The sequence below is a fragment of the Lepidothrix coronata genome, unplaced genomic scaffold (genome assembly GCF_001604755.1).
Source record: "Lepidothrix coronata isolate B3197 unplaced genomic scaffold, Lepidothrix_coronata-1.0 Scaffold91, whole genome shotgun sequence".
Taxonomy (NCBI): Eukaryota; Metazoa; Chordata; class Aves; order Passeriformes; family Pipridae; genus Lepidothrix; species Lepidothrix coronata.
The window spans coordinates 544,329-561,704 of NW_016690271.1; the positions used below are offsets into that span (position 1 = coordinate 544,329).

Below are 17,376 nucleotides of genomic sequence, written 5' to 3' on the forward strand. Positions count from 1 at the left end.
CTCAGCCTGTGGCAAACGGGATCCCTCAGAAAGCACGTGCTGCACTAAGGACTGTGTTATCACAGTGGTTAAAGTGCCAAGTTAAGGTGACATGGCCCATCTCCAGGCTGTTTGTAGTCTCCAATGCCAGCACAAGCCAGTGACTCCGTCTGTTCACTTGGATGTTAAAGGTGCCCAAATAAGAGTCAGTGAAGACCAGTCAGACACACACCTCGTGAGGGCTGAGCTGCTCCTCAGACACTGAACTCTGAATTATTTTCACCATTTATGCTTTAACCCACCCAGCTCCCACACTCCACCATTGCTCCGGACACTTGTCTTCCATATTGCCTGTTTGCCTCGAAAAGCAAAGTTTCCAATTGCATCCGATTGCCCTTTTCATGTTTATTTTAACACTTCCTGTCTCCTCCTGCTCTGCAGCCTTCTCCAGTGCTTGCCTTCACTTCTAAGCCATATCCGAACGTTTTCCAGTCGGGATAACCCACAGACCTGCAGACAGCACGACGAGCCTGAAGATAAGCTCCTCCTGCCCTGCTTTTGAGCTTCCCCTTAACCCACGGCTCTTCCACAGCAGCGATAAAAGGTACTACAGCTGAAAAGCCCAACTTTAGTCACCGTTAGTCACCCTGGACGTACCAGCACGGTCAGGGCAGTGACGCCTTTCCCCGCCGACCTCCCCACGGAACAGCCCCCGTACACCGCCCCGGTTGGGACCGGGCCAGGGCAGGTCCTGCTCCTGCCTGGCCGCCCTGGAGCGGCACAGCTGGGACACGCTTCCCCTGGAGCGGCAGTGCCGGGGTCTGTTTCCTGGGAAGCCCAGGAAGCCCAGACGAGGCCTGTTTCCCGGGAAACGCAGGAGCGGCACAGCCGGGACCCGTTTGCCCGGGAGCGGTGGAACCGGGCCCGTTTTTCGGACAGCCCTGGAGCCGCACAGCCAGGATACGTTCCCCGAGCAGCCCTAGATCAGCAGAGCCGCGAGCGGCACAAGCGAACCCCGTTTCCGCGGCCGAGCGGCCCCGCCTCGGGGCGGGACCGGAGGGGAGGGGCTCTGTGTGTGCAGGGGTGGGACCCTTTCGTGCGCCGGAACCTCGGTGCCGTCGCCGCCGTTTCCCACCGGCGCGGCGGGCCCGAGGGGCGGTCGCTATGGCAGCGGCGGCGCTGCTGGCGCTGCTCGCGGGGCCGCTCCTGCTCCTCCTCCTCTTCGGGGGCGCGCGCCGCCTTCGCCGAGCGCGCTCTCGCCCGGGGGGGTCCCGCGCGCTCCCGCGGGGCGCGCGCGCGCTCGTGGTGACGGCGCACCCCGATGACGAGTCGCTGTTCTTCGCCCCCGCCCTGCTCGGCCTGCGCAGGGCCGGGGCCGCCCCCGCCGTGCTCTGTTGCTCCGCAGGTGAGCGGGGACACCCCCCGGCACGGGGAGCCCGCCGGGAGGCTCCCCCTCCCCATCCGTGTGTGGCATCGCGGGGTGGAAGGACCCCCCCCACCGACTGTGGGGAAACTGAGGCGCGGAGCGGCCATGCCCGCCCTCCTCCCGCCCCTTTCCTTTACAAGAGCATGTGGCGACAGGACAAGGGGCAATGGGTTCAAATGGAATGACGAGAGGTTTAGATCAGATATTAGGTAAAAATTCTTCCCTGTGGGGGTGGTGAGCCACTGGAATAGGCTGCCCCGGGAAGCTGTGGCTACCTCATCCCTGGAAGCGTCCAAGGCCAGGTTGGATGGGGCTTGGAGCAACCTGGGATAATGGAAGGTGCCCCTGCCCATGGCAGGGGGTGGAAATGGATGATCTTCAAGGTCCCTTTCAACCCAAACCATTCTATGATTCTCCATCCATTCCTCTTTCATCCTTCCTTCCTCCATCCATGATCATTACTCAAGGACAGGAGGGCACAGTCTTTCTGTGCCAGGGAAGATTTAGGTTGGCCATTAGAAAGAATTTCTTCACAGAGTAATTAGATATTGGAATGGGATGCCCAGGGAGCTGGTGGAGTCACCATCCCTGGAGGTGTTTAAGGAAGGACAGGATGTGGCACTGAGTGCTCTGGGCTGGGGGACAAGGTGGTGATTGGCCAAAGGTTGGACTTGATCTCAGAGGTCTTTTCCAACCTGATTGATTCTGTGATTCTGTGAATGGCCTGAAGCTGTGCCAGGGAAGCTTTCGGTTGGTTCCTCACCATGGAACTGGTGGGTGCGTTTCAGCATTGATTCCATTCATTACTGACCCTCTACAAAGTGAGACTTTTTCTTCCCACCTGTCTGTATGTGGAAATATCCACAGCAAAGATGGGATTTGCTAAAGCTCTTACCAAATTTACAGCCAATTTAAGAACTCAGGACCTGAGGGAACAGCATGAAGCTGCACCAGGCAGGTTTATGTTGGATATTAGGAAAAGGTTCTTCCCTCAGAGGGTGGTTGGGCACTGTGACTTTCTGCAGAGGGTTGAAATGAGATGATTTTAGAGGTCCCTTCCAACCCAAACCATTCCATGATTCCATGACTCTGGTTTCAGCAGTAGCAAAATCCCCCTCAATATCTACACAGAGGTTTCACAATCCATCCCCTGTAGCAGAGCTGAGGCACTTCCAAACCATGTGGATGTATCAGTGGACTGTAAAAGGTGCTGTCTGGCACAGCCTTTTGCCATCTCCTTGTAATTCTGTCATCTTGCAGAGGACCTACTTGGATGATCCAGGTTTAATATCGTGATACATTCCCTGTAACTCACCTAAAAATAGCCACTGCATAACAATCCCATCATGGAACAATGGGCCGGAAGGGAATGGGGCCGTGTTGTCCCTCAGGTGACCTGGAGGCAGCACCGACTGTGCTGCAGACAAACCTTTGTTCCCCTGAACGCCCGGGGAGCTGCCTCAGCCTGTGGGGTCTCTGTCTGAGCTGCATCAGCTTCCCTTCAAATCCCTTTTTCCTGAGTCATTGGTGTAATTTAAGCTTGTTTGTTTATTTTTTTGCTGTCTGCCAGGAACATGGAAATCGCAGTGTCCCTTTGTAGCAGCCTCTTACATATTTTAAGACTGTTATCTGCCTTTTTTGCCTTATCTTCTCCAGACTAAACAACCTGATTTCTTGCAATCTTTCCTCATAGATCATGTTTTCTAAACCTCTGATCATTCTCCTTTGGACTCCTCCAGTTGGTTCACATCTTTTTTGAGGGGCAGTGATCAAAAACTGGAAGCAGCACTCCTGCTGAGGCCTTGCTGGGGCTGAACAGAGTGGAAAGATTCTTACAGGCTGCACTGTCTGCCCAGGACAAGAATTTTTCGCAGCACATGACACTTATGTGCTCTTCTCGTGATCTACTAAAGCTCCAGATTTTTTCCTGCAGAACTGACACCTGATCAGTTATTCCATTGTTTAGGGTTTTGTGCATAAGAAACAATCCCATTTGCACTGATCTTTGAGACCTTATTGCTGTACCAGAATCCATGAGTGAAACGCACAGTGAAAACATTTTTTGTGTTTGTTCAGATGAGTATCTTGGGCTACAAACACATCTTACCCTGAAAACACCCCCCTGTGCCTTTGGAAGCTCCAGCTAGTTCACTTCCAACTTTTCTGTTGCTTCCAAAGCTTTCTGTCATGACAGACCACGTAGGTGAGAAGACAGGGATTAAGCTGTTGTTGAATCCAGTGGTGTGGTGGCTTCACTGCTCACTCTGCACCTCCCATTCCAGGTTTAGTGCAAAGCTTTCCGTTGTTTCTGCTGAGGGACAAAGGTCTGTGGATCCCGTTTGGCTTTTCCACAGCTATGGGAAGATTACTGAAGTGCAACTCTGCCATTTCAGTTTTGGGCACTGCTGCTGTTAGAGAACTCCCCAAAGAAGTGTTGTGTTCCTGTTTGTTTTGTTGAATTTTCTCTTTTCTTTACTCCCGATTCAGTGACACGAAGCATTAATTGTGTTTGACGTTGCTTTCTGTCGACTCTCACGTGTCTTTGTGAGGGAATGAGCAGCCCATGTAGGAGAGCACCTTCATGAGCTAATAGATTTTTCCTTAAAAAGCCTCTTATTAGTCTTTTGGGTGATTCAGATGGTTCATCCTCTCATTGTTTGTGTGATTGATGATGACAAGTGAGTTGATCAAAGACTCTGCAAATTGTAACACTGAGGCAAAATCGTTACTTAAAAACCATTGTACTTGCAGTTTTTAGGTATCAATCAAAATGACTTAGAAATGAATTAGAATTACAGCACTGTGAAAAAAAATCTGCCTTTACACACTGAATAACCTTAGATTAAATTAATAACTCAGTATAAATGTGCTTTGCTCTCTGTAGTAGCTGACTCTCTATGGTGAGTGCTCCATGGATGAGGTCCAGCAGCATCAGCTATTCAGCTGGTTTTGCTCTCAATAGCTTCCCATCTTTTCTTGTTAGCATTTATATATTCCTGATGTCCTGACACATTTCTCAAGCTGTGGAACTGTTCCCCTGAGTTCAGTAGAAGTCAGGTATTTTGAGAGCAGTGGTACTATTTGGATAAAACATCACCTGCAGTCAGTTATTCCACTGCATTGCAGCAAAAGCTGTACCTTAAAACACTCCTGTTTTTAATGGCCTGGTACAACACCAGCCTGACATAAATCCTGCTGTACTCATTCAGTCCTCCTAGTGAAGGTGCACTTTGATTCATTCTGGAAGCTGGAACTTGCAATCCCAGGTTCCCAGTGCTGAGCTCACGTGTTCCTCAGCAAACCCACAGACACTCAGTCAGTCTCCCAAAGCCATTCACTCACAGGCTGCAGGAAGAGGCTTTTTTTTTTTTTTTTCTAGTTACTCTTTCCCTCTTTGAAAATTTTACAAAGCTTGCTAGTGATGGCTCAGATTGCAACACTGCTCCAGAGAAATGCTAGATTTAGATGACTCACAACCACAACAATAAAAAGTTCTTGTGTAATTCAAGACAGCTGACTACGGACTTGAATCACACATTAATACTCAACTGGATTTTTTTTTTTTTCATTTTATTGCCTCAAAGTTAAAATTGGTTTGCAAATACTGCCCTGCATAGAGCAACATTCTGGAAGGGGCATCAGAGCTCTGGCATGGACTTTACATGGCTCGTGCCAAGAAAAAAATAAGGGAATGTCAGGGCAAGATGAGAAGAAAATAATTCAGTGAAGAAGGAGGCAATGTTTTAATCTGATGAATCCCATTTCCCTGCTAGCAGTTGGTCTCTGTTACAACTTTTCCCAGCTGCCTCAGTTACGTTTCCCTGGGTTTGTCCCCTGCAACGTGTCTGTTCCTGAACTGAGGCCCCTTTATTTAATGTGAGATGGTCACGTCTGATGCTTTGAGAAAGAAGAGAGGAATTCTTTCCAAGCAAACCTAAACTAAGATGGTGTTGCTGTGTTTGCTGTTTTCAGGAAATTATTACAATCAAGGAGAGATCCGTAAGAAAGAGCTGGAGCAGAGTTGTTGTGTCCTGGGGATTCCTGCATCCGATGTCACAGTCATTGATCACAGGTAACTGGTTTCCATTTCCAGCATAATTCCACTGCAGGTTTAAAGGGGGATGAAGTTCATTCAACATTCAGTAAAGCTGACTGTGTCATTCTAAAAAAGCCTTGAGGAATCTCAAGAAAGACCATTTTAGATATTTTGTTAATTCTTCACATTAATGAATGCAAAAGACAATTCAAGGGATTGATCCCCTCAATATGGGGATCATAATGCCTAAGTTAAACTCTGTTCATCCAGCATCTACAATAATAATAACCACATTTGGGGTCTGGCATGATGTGTTTGGGCAGCATGGTCACATTTTGTTGTATAACAACTTGTTGCAGTGTTATACAGGCAGTTACAGATTCTCTGAACTGCCTGTGGCAGGTTTGTGTGTAGGCTGTTCTTTGCAGGGTTAGTGTGGAATTCTATTATATTTATAATCTGCCTTAGTCCTGGCTAAAGACAAAAGTGAATTGCAGAACTAAGGACAGTCCACCCTAACCATGACAGTAAGAGTCTTCAAAATTAAACCATGCAAGATTTCTGTTTTTCTAAAGTATGGTGTTGTTTCCTTGAGCTGTGTGTAGCTACAGAGGTAGGTGACAAAGCTGACACTTCTTTGTTCAGGAACTCTCTTCTGGGAAGGTGATTTAACACTTTGAGTCAGTGAAACTTGGAACTAGTGTTATAAAGTCCTCTTAAATTGCCTTGTCTGTCTGTAGGAGCTGAACTAGATACTGATTGCTAGGAAGCAAGATACAAGTGGTTGTTTCACCTGTAAACAGCTATCACACAGTCCATAAAGAATATTTCTGTTTATGAGGAAATAATAACAACATATTGATTTAAAGCCACTCCAACTAGAAGAGTCAGAGCTGAAAAAAAATCTGGCTCCAGACAGGCCCTTTTCCCATGAACATATTTTCCCTTGAGCTAAGGCAACAGAAACCACAGTCCAGAATATGAATCTTTTTGAGTTCTTTGCTTTTTTTAGCTTTAGTTTTCTCTCCAAGTTTTCAGCTCACTTAGGAAAACAGCATAGGAGTTGTTTTTCCTTTGGAATGAAAAGAGATGTTTCCGTTCATTTCACATGAACTGGTTTTGGATAACTGCAAGTTTTGTAGTATAAACGTAGGACAATGCCCAAAACATTTTGGGGAGGAATAAGGAAAAAAGCTGTTAAGCATGAATTCTGCTCAATGAACCATCTTTTGAAGTTAACAGAGCCCAGAAGCCTCTTTATCCTGTAACACAGCATGAGGTTGGGTGGTGTGTGAGGGAGGGTGACACTGCTCTGTCACCCCCCTTACAAACACAGCCCAGAGAGCTGCTTTTGGCAAGTAAATCTTCGGTTTGCCCTCCTTTGGTAGGAAGGTGAGGGCCATTTCAGAGAAATGTCTGGGATGGTGCCTCTTTCTCACGTTCATGACACATTTCTGTAAGTAATGACTGGTGTGTGATTCCCCCCAGTGAATGCAGTGCCTGAAATGACAGATCCATCCCTCTGCCCAGAGCTGGGGTTGGGTTTACCTCTGAGTTAGATTGCTTTGAGATAACCATCAAATCCTTTCTTGAGCAATTGGGGAGTGAACTGAAGTTCTTGATGAATTTTGCTCAGAGTTTACACAGTGAAGTTAAGTGTGTTTACAGTGCATTATTAACTGTGCTGTAACTCACCATGGGGATGCTCTTTATGAAAAACATCTGTGGATCAGGTGTTAGCAAACTGGTAGAGGATCAGGATTAATTTCTAGATGACACTGAATTTTTAGAGTAGCTAATTTTTAGATGCAGTTTAGACAAAACACTGGGACTCGGGGGTTTTTGAAACTTACTCCAAGTTCCTGGATTCCTTAAGGTCAGTAGCATTCCTATGTCTCTTAAGGCTTACATGATCTACAGATTATACAAAAATATTTGCCAATATGGCCTGATGTGAAACTTGCTAAATCAGTGCATTATTAACCACTGGATTTCAATGTAAATTCACATCTACAGAACACAGCTCAGGAGGCTGTTCCTCCTTAGCATTTTGTCTTCTGTAAGGCACTGTTTTAAATCAGAGCCCTTTGGCTTTTTTTTGTTCCCTTCTGAACTCGACAAGATAATTTGCCATCGATGTAAAGAACTAGCACATTGCTTAAGGAGTGCTGCTGGCCTGCTGCCCATCTAACATTGCTTACACAAACACTGCATGCTTTACATTATCCCAGCTGCAGCTTTGTGTTTTGGTAAGGAAAGCCCAAAGGATTGCTGGGTCTGGATCTGCTCCAGCCATTGTAGTGTGGAGCTGAGTCATGCTGCTTCCTCTTTCTTTGCATGACCTACAAGTGAGTGAATAGAATTTTCAAGATGTCAAAGGGGAAACAGGTCTGCAAAGCCAGGTGATTGACTTGCTCTGTCATCTCACTTGGCCAGGCAGGTATAAAATCAACATGACATTTTGAATGACATTTGTGAATGTGTAAAGAGAAGGCTTTAGTCAGTCAGCCTGTGATGAAATCTCTGTTAAAGACCAAATCCTTATTAAGCAGTCCTTGCCTTGAACAATGACTCTCTCAAGCATAGCCAGGATTCCCAGGGCAGGACCAGCTCAGCCTCTATCACACAACTGCTCTGTATTGATCCTTCAGGAGTGTGTTTGATGTTGTCACTGTGTTTATTATCTCAGTTAAAGACAACTCAGATGTGCACAAATGTGGTCCCAAACTGTACCCACATTTCAGCCCTAAAGATCTGAAGTCCACATGAATTTCCTACAGAAAAGTTCTTTGCTACAGGGGACATGTCCTGGAGTGGGAAGGGGCAGGAATGGCCATGCAGTACCCGTGTCTGGGCATGCAGAGATGCTCCAGACTAGCTTAGATTAGAGCTCTGGACTCTTCCTACTTGTGACTAGTGCAGGTGAGGCACCAGATTTGCAGAGGTGTCCCCTGAACTGGCTTGTCATTGTCAGAGCTCCAACACTACACCAACTCAACAGCTGATTTTAGAGGAGAAAAGTTTCACAGTCCACTTTTGTTCTCATTCCCACACAAGGCTTAATTCCAGAATTTGGTCTTGTATTGCTCAAAGTTAATTTCTGCACTGTCACAATTCCTGCTGCTGGATGAAGGAAGAGTAGCAAGACAGTGAGTTCTGAAATTCATGTAAGATAAAAGCCACTTCATTAATTATATAAATGAAAATGTAAACTCTCTGCTTTTGGTACATTTCTGTCATCTTGTGTGCTTCAACAATGGACTTTCTTGTAAGTTAAGCTCCCATTAAGATTGGGCACATCTGCCAGTGCTCTGGCTGTCTACTGTTTGTAACATTACACATAAACAGGAGATGTTTTCTAAGCTGCTTTCACTTTCTGAAGAGAAGCAGCAAAAAAGAAGCCCAAATTATTTTTTTTTTCTAATATGTGTTTTGGATTCATGGAAAGATGAATATCAGACATTTTACTGCAGCTTCTGAAGCTTTTGTGCACAGTTGTTCTGGACAGAAAATAAAACTGACTGTTTGCATCTTTAATATGACAGAAAATATTTGGCCCAAGTTTGCACTGCAAAGAAAATAATAGCTGAGATCTGTGTAAACTAGAAAATTTTCCATTCACAGTCTGAGGCTTACGGCAAATAATGTTACATCTCTTTCCAAGTTTCCATGGAAATTGCCCTCCATTTGCTTTTTTATTATTATTATTTCACTGAAGTCCAAAAGGGCTCTGATCAGACACTGCACAGGAGAGAGGACATCTGCCCTGCACAATCACAGGCTATTTTTATGAGGCTGCAGAGAGGCTCAAAACCAGTTTTTTTTCCCTATAATAGTTCGGTGCTGTTGGACTAATTTTTTAACTCCTGTGAGATAAATGGGCTTTATTGCACTTCCTCATGTTTAACTTCTAACAAACTTCCTTCCATGAACTCCCTGTGACAGAGAAGTGAGTCTGTAAGGTCATGGGAAAAATATATCCCTAAGTAAATTGTGTGTGTGTGTGTGTGTGTGTGTGTGTGTGTCTGGTTGTGATGATCAGAAAGCTATGAAAACACTCAGACCCTTCAGAGAATGAAATATATGACTGGAAATTTGAGCCTTTTAATTAGAATTTAGAAACACTCACAACACACAGTTGTGAAGTCCATCCTATCGATCCAGTTTGGGTTTGCTGTGCTTGGCTGGTTCACTGCTGAGTTACTGATGTGAGTGCAGGGTGCTGAGTGCACAGAGCTGCCATTAGGATGAGAATTGAGGGCACCAGGAGAAGTGCAGAGATAAAATCCTGGCCTCAGTCAAATCTGGGTGATTTCAAACCACTTTCTGCCTCACTCACGTGCAGACCTGTGTCATCTCGCTGAATGGGATTCTTAAAAAATGTACTTATCTTACTTACTACATGTTTCTGATCAGAAAGCTGATATTATTCTCCAATATTTCCTCTTTCCTCTTCTCATATATCCTATTTGGGATCAGTATTTAATAGTTTTGATTCTGGTGAAATAATTGTGGCAATGAGTTACATTTTGTCTTTGTCAGTTCCCTGTGGTATTATAGTTTGACATTTTATTTTATTGCTAATTCTAAAGAGCTGATCTATGTGCTGATTAAAATTGCTGCCATGCTTTATTCTGGAAGAGCTGCATATTTCAGTAGTGAGTGATGGGATTTTCTTAATCTTTCTTATCCCAGCAAGGCTGTAAAGGTCTTTTTTTTTTTTTTTTTTCAGAATTTTCTTTAATTAAGAATGGCATCTGTGGGACCAGAAATCTGAGATGTAAATTGGCAACAAGCTTAGTGTGTATTACAGGGAAATCAACCTCTTGAATCAGCCAAACATACTCAAAATCATCCTGAATAGTAACAGGCTTCACCATGACAAGAAGGCACAGAGCCTTTGTCAGTCAGATGGGGATCTTGATATTTATGTAATCACTGTAGCCAGATTTCACTTCTGTTTAGTATAATCCTGGAAATTTAAATTGTTTGCTTTCTGAGAGATTTGGCCACCTATTTCTATTTACATTTCTAAATAGATAATTTGTTCAAAATGCTTTACCACGTGGCAGCTCATGCTGACATTTTAGGACCTCAGAACACTTTATAAAAAGGGTTATATCAAAGTCTGCCTTCAGGCTTCTGCTTTTATAAGTGTTGCTCTATGCAATAATTTAAGAGGAAATTTTTCTGGGGATTGAGCTGTCTCTGAGCCCTCCAGGAAAGCTGCTTTCTGAAACAAAAGCTTGTGTTGCAGTGAGTTAGGTTTGGCTGTTTTGTCCCATGTTAGGTATTTTCCTCAATAAGGAAATCTGCCCTTTTGCTTCCCTGGGGCTTCACTGAACCAGGTCCTTTCTCAGCTTTCCAGCATAATTAACTCCCTTGGCCTACACAAAGGGGGAAGGGTCTGTGGTGAAAGGGAAATCCATCCTTTCAGTGCCAAAGGGGCACTGAAATGTCCCCCACATTCCCTCTGTAGGGCAATGAGCAGTGGCACTTCTGAAACCATTCAAGGATTCTCCCTCAGATGTCAACAGAGACCTGTCAAACCACGTCAGGGAAGTCACAGCAGGGTTTGATTGAGAGGAAGAGCCTGGCCAGAGAAACCAAAGGCTCAGAATAAATGTGGGGGGAAGTGAAGGAGTACAGCTGAAGAACAAAATGCTTTATGGAAATCAAATCAAAATACTGTGCATTGAGATTTATACTTTTAATGCTCAAGATGATTTTAGCAGAATAAAAACGATGAAATACTGATCTCAAAGCATGAAAGATGAGAATGGGGATCCCAGCCATGCCCTGAAGCAAGTTTGATTCAACTTAAAAACCATCAGCACCAGTAAGCTGATAGTCAGGAAAGAAATAAGGCTGTGCATAAAGCTGGGAAAACTGACTGAGGCTGAAGAAAGGGAAATGCAGGAGAACAGGGAAATCCATTACAAGGAATTTTTCTTTTGTTCTTTCTTAGTTCATACCTTCAGCACTGTCTTTTATTATTCTTTCCTTAATAGTTTTTAAAAGTCCTCCACATGCATTAAAGACAGGCATCCAATGACCCATCCTGGATTTCGTGGCCCAGCTTTGTTGTGTTCTGGGAATACAGAGATTTGCTGACTGGAGCCTTTCTGTCACTGGACCACTTGTGTCCAAGCAGAAGGAAGTGCCTTGGGATTTGCTGGTTTCCTATTAAAACATTTTGAGTGGACTTTCTTCGTGGTGCTGGGAAGCTCTAGAAAGAGAGGTTAATGCTGTTTTCCACAGTTTCACCCAGGAGTCCCCTTTTAAACAGGATAAGCTGTAACAGTCTCTGTATTTTGCTGGTTACACGTGGAACAATACAGTGTGTTTTGCCAACACTGACCCTGAGGAACTAATGGAGAATGACAGGCGTTTTCCCTTTGCTCCCCGAGGATTCCCTGCTTTGATAGCCCAGCAACATCTCTGTTAGTCCCTCATTTTAACCTGCAGCTGCAAACCCTTGCTGGTAATTGTAGGCAGACCGAGGTCTTTTATCAGAGAGGAGCAAATGCTTAACTCTTTCCCTGAAAGAGTAACGATTGTATCAAATAGTCCACACTAAGTTAATCAAAGAGGAGGAACACGCAGAAAAAAATCTTAACAGGATTTCAGCTTAAGCTTTTGAATCTCTGCATTCCTCCCAGCTTACTCAGGGAAAATATATCCCTGTTTCTACTGGGAATGCTCTTAAAAGCCTTCTCACAATAACGGATTGGGCGTTAACGCCTTGTTCACAAGAACTGTGTGGTTTCTTTGTGTCTTCTCATAATCTCATTTAATTGTAGCTACAGTGTTTAATTGAAGTACAAAATGTTGAGTGCCTCAGTTAAAATAAAGCTGTGAGATCTGAGGCTGTCTGGAAACATCAGCCTGTTGCATCTGCAATGGACTTGCATTTTCTGCATGTCAGGTAATTACTGTGCTGGAAAACAGTGGAAGGGATTTGCAGCCGCTCTTGGTCAAACTCCTCTTTGGGATTCAATCTAAAGAAGTGCAGTTCCATCAGTTCCAGCAGGGGTTGGCCATTGACTTCAGCAGGAGCGGGAATTGTCACTGAAACAGTCAACAAGAGCAGACAAAGTCTTGTTTAGAAAAAAATGTTAGTATGGGGAAAGTTGGAAGAGCAACTGTACAATGGATGTTGTGTAAAATGTGTTTTCTCTTAATGACCTTCCAGTTCAGATTGGCTCTGTTTACATACAAATCAAAAGCTGGTTTGTCCAGCTGCCAGCACAGCAAAGCTCAGTCTGGGATCTGAGTATCCAGCTGTGTCTTTTGCCTCTGACATCCTCCCAGTAATAAAAGTTGTGTGGCTGGGATTTGGCTGGAATTGCAGATGATGTGTGAGCCAGAATTGAATTCAGCCTTCTCTTCCTCTGCAACACAATAGAAGTTAAAGCTTGTTTGTATCAATAAAATAAGCATATACAACTCCTAACCCCTCAGGGACCAGATATGACGAATAAGATGCTCTTTTTCCATCATCACATTTCTAACCCTGACCAATGTCAGTAGTAAGTCTGCGGGAACTCAGACTTTTGTCTTTTCAAGAGCAGAAGGTTTTGTGGAGTTTACCTGTGAAGATGCAGCATCCAGAGCACAGACATAGATACAACAACCTTTGCAGTGCTCTCTAATCCAGGTTCTTTGTTCTTCACTTTCAAACTCCCTGGAGGTTACAATATATTAAGTGCTGTCTTTGCTCTGTAATCCCTAACAGCTTTCCTGCAGAATGACAAAGTGACAGAGACAGTAACTTCTTCTCAGGTGAATTGGTGTTGCTGACACGCCTTTGAGTTGTCACTTCCCTGTTTCAGTCGTTTCTCGACTGCTATTGTAGTAAACTCGGCTGCTTTGTGTGGCAGAGCCTCTCACACTTCTGTAGAGGTTTCAGGCTGGCAGCTTGTCAGGAACTTGTGAGCTGCACTATGTGGTACAGGAGCCTGTGGAGCTTCTGGTGATGGAGAGACTTCAGGCCCTGGGTGCTGTCTGGACGTTGGCAAAGCTGTCTCAGTTCATGAGGAGCAATGATGATGAAACTGTATCTGGTGCAGGGTCTCTCTCACAGCAGGGAAAGCTGTGGCTGCAGGGCAGGGCTCTGGCAGCAGTTTCACTTGCAGGTTGCACTTTGGCCACCTCGTTGTAAAAAACCCACTTGTAAAGCTCTGTAGCAGAGGCACAGCAGTTGTTATCTCCACTCTTCTGTTAATAAAACCCTATCTGAGCCCTGATTGAACAGTGTCCATGCGAGCCAGCAAAGGTGTTCTCAGCAGTCTGGACTCTGAGGCTCCTCAAATGCTCCCACCTGACTGCAGTGAGGGGCTGCTCTGCAGCAGCATCATCCAGGGCTGCCTTTGGAAGTATCCTACAGCAAGAGAATTCCCATTTGTATTTTCTTGGCTGAGTTTGTTGTGACATGCCCTGTTATTTTTGCATTCTGGGTCCATTCTGAAGCTCCCCCAGGCATCCCTTCAAATGAAGCATTGCATCACTGAGGAAGTGAAGCCATTAAAAGTGAACGCTTTCGCCAAACACTTGGAGCAAATACAATCAGCTCTCATCTTCCAGAAATGGACTTGCAAGTTGACATTGCAAAATTTGGGGAGAACAATAGTCCTTTCTGGAGTGGTTTGATGCAGTTATTCAAAAAGCTGAGCTGTGCTGTTATTTTTTCTGCCACATCATGAATGAAGGTTTTATATTTGCGTAGAAGAAATGTTACCAGGCAAAGTGGTTGGAGCACAGAGCTTCACACTTCAAAATCCTGTGGAAGGAAGAGAAATTCTAAGATTTCTGCTGAACTCTGCTAATGTCTCTGACCTTCTCTGTGTCTTCCTTTAATCCTGTAATAAACCCTCCCTTTTTTCACAGCTGTGGGGATGGACCAATTACTGTTTACATAGAATTCTCACATTGTGAGATGCTGTATGAGTGTTGAGAATCATTTATGAGAGTTTTCCTTGCTAGTCACAGGGTTAATTTCTTTCTCCAAAGAAGGAGATCTGATTTAGGTTTGGCATAGGAGGAGGGGAGACAGAGGATTTTGTTCTGCAGGAAACTGGGTCAGCAGGTTTTTATTATTGTGCTCGACAGCCCAATGTGGTTTGCATTTAGGAATGAACTCGGTTGACATTGAGGATGGTCGAGTTCCCCTTCCCAGAAAGCAGCCCCAGACAGTGCTCCATACATCCCAGCTTTCCCAAATCCACTGCAAGAGGATGGATGTTCAGCCCTAGAAGCTCAGGCCCTTGTGAGTTTGTTAGTTATGTTTTCAGAGTCATGAGTGCCTCAGGAACACAGAATGAGCTCCAAGATACTTTGGAGAGGAGGAACAATAGGGCTGGAATATTTTCAGTCACTGAAGTGCATTGGAATCACAGAGATCTCCATTGTTTTTACACCCCATCGACTGATGATTGTTCTTACAGCCTGTGGCATTGTTTGGTTTTTCTTTGGATCTGGTCAGATTCTGATCTTGGCCTTGCCAATGTAAATTTGGAGTAATTCCCTTGCTTTCTGTGAAGCTGCTGCTGTGTGTGGCTGAGATCACTGTGTGGTCCTGCAGATAACCTTTAGCTGGGGAGTTTTCCATTCTAACTTTTGGACCATCATGACTGATGAAAGATTTGAATAATCCAGAATCTTTTTCACATCTTCCAGCTGTCTTGGCCATATTCCCTGGTGTGTATTCTCTTCCTGGGCAACAGAGAATAGATGTCTCTGTCCTTTACCTCTGCATGGCAGACATCATGCATATTGCATAATTCAGGCTGCTATTTTTTATAGATTAGTTTGACTTTACTGAATGATGCAAATCCAAGCAGTTATAACTTCAAAAAAGAAAAATCTACATTGTTTTGATTGTAGGAATCAGATGAAGGTGGTGGAGCTTAAAAAGACTTAAGGTGGAGCTTAAAAAGACATTACAAGAAGATTGCTCACGTCTAGGAAAATTTCTGACTAACAGGATTTAAGGCTGAGCCTCTATTTCCAGTTTTATGCTCTTGTTGTTTTGCAGACTTTATTGTGAGTTAATGGGTTTTCAGCATAATAAAACCATCTAATTCTGTCCCGTTCTAGTCTTTATTCAGTTCTGGCATCAAGAAACCCAGACATTTTTGCAAACCAAGTTTGGCTTTTAAGGCTGAACAAGGAAAATACAGGCAATACTGAGAAGACAGACAGCAGGAGGTTGCCAGCAATTCCTGGAAATAATGGAGTTTCACAACCATTGCCTGCAGATTGGACATTTAAGGAGGAAAAATATCCTTGTGGCTTGCTTGGACAGAATAATGAAAATGCAAAGTCTGTGGAGAAAGTTTATTATGGTAAAAATTCAAATGCCATCCTTGGGTTTAAACCAATGAGCAGCATATCAAATGCCTCAGAATGATGACAGCACAGAAATAGCCCAGGTCAGAAAATTGCATGTGGTCTCTCCTGGACTTGCTTTAATGTCACGTTAGGCTCTACATTTTAGTTGTCCAATGGTTTTGAATCTCTGAACAGTTTCGGCTGCAAAAAATACGCTCACAGAACCATCTTTTGAAATAATGAACATGTGAAATAACCAGGGAGGAGGAAAGAGGTGTTTCTGTAATACCCTCGTGCTCTTACCCTGTTGGCATCTGTGAGCGAGAGCCAAGAAAACGCCAGCGCGTGTCGGGAGAGGCAGCGGCAGGACTCGTAGCGGGCAGACACGTACACACAACAACCAGCAGAGCTGAGGCAGCACTTTGAAAATTGCCTTCTGCATAATGAAACAGAGGGGCTGTGGGAGAATCTCCACTGCATAATGAAACAGAGGGGCCGTGGGAGAACCTCCACGGCTTCGTTCAGCAGCGGCAAATTATTTCGTTCGAATTTGTAGCGACTCGGAAAATGTCGCTGTGTTGTTGGAAGCCTTGGGTTGTATTTCCTCATCCCTAAACTGAACCAAGTTAAATTGAACTCTCAGCTCAAGAAATGAGAGATGAAAAGACTCTCTCTCTCCTGTAGTGGCTCTCCAAAATGTATATTATATCTCTTCAAGCTGTCAGGCGTGTGAAGCTTTCGGGATGTGACTCATAGAATAAATAAGTTTGGTCATTCCTGCTGTAAGGAAAAAAAAAGGTAAAATCCTGCATTTTTATAAAGGCTTTTTCTTCCCCAAAAGAGTTCAGGAAACATCACAAGTCATTAACATGTTGGAGCTGTCACTGAAAATACAGTAGCTTCAGGGTTGAACAGCAACTGTTAATAGCGCTCAGTAATGCCATGTGCATGAAACATGTCTGCTGCTGCATATTTGTGCTCTTCCAAATGAATGAACTCGAGTTTCTAGACTGAAGCTGAGGGTGGTAGTGCAGCAGAGCAGTGCCTGTATGTCAGAGAGGGAACAGATGCTGGCAGAAGACTGGGGGATAAACAGATGCCAAGTAATGCTGTGCACGAAATAAGCCATTTGTGCCCATTTGGGAGCTCTGCAGCAGAAGGGATGCAGCCTGCAAATATAAGTAGGTTATGGTGTTCTCCCCTATGGCTGGGGTTAGAGGCCTGTCCAGTTACTGCAGAGTGTCACTTTGTGGTACAAACATCAAGGGTCTAAACTAAAATCATCTTTCAGAGAGCAATGGCTTCACATGGGTGCATTCCTTTTGTGTTTTTAAATGTAACCCTATCTTTACCAATTAAAGTAGCTATTTAATGGTTAGAATATGATCTCTGAGCTATGAGCACAAATCCTGTTTATCCCTTTTGTGGGATAAAATATATTTAGCCTTGCTGGATTTGTAGTTACTATTCCTTCCTAGTGTTTTACCCGTAATTAACCCTCTCCTTTGATAGTTGTTTACAGCTGGGAACAGGCTGACAAGAAGGTGCTCTTTGTTCTGCTGTAAGGAGGGAGCTGTGCCAGGTACCTATCCTGTATCCTATG

The 17,376-nt window shown here is 44.4% G+C and overlaps 1 protein-coding gene across 1 annotated transcript in view; it reads left to right on the top strand.

The window, feature by feature from the left end:
- Positions 1-1,245: 1,245 nt before the first annotated feature.
- PIGL (phosphatidylinositol glycan anchor biosynthesis class L) overlaps positions 1,246-17,376 on the top strand; it is a gene marked incomplete at its 5' end in the record, with an annotated part of 56,664 nt that continues 40,533 nt past the window's right edge. Inside the window, 2 exons of the mRNA XM_017821492.1 lie at positions 1,246-1,384; positions 5,378-5,477. Coding sequence (XP_017676981.1) covers positions 1,246-1,384; positions 5,378-5,477 — 239 coding nt within the window. The remainder of the gene's footprint in view (positions 1,385-5,377; positions 5,478-17,376) is intronic.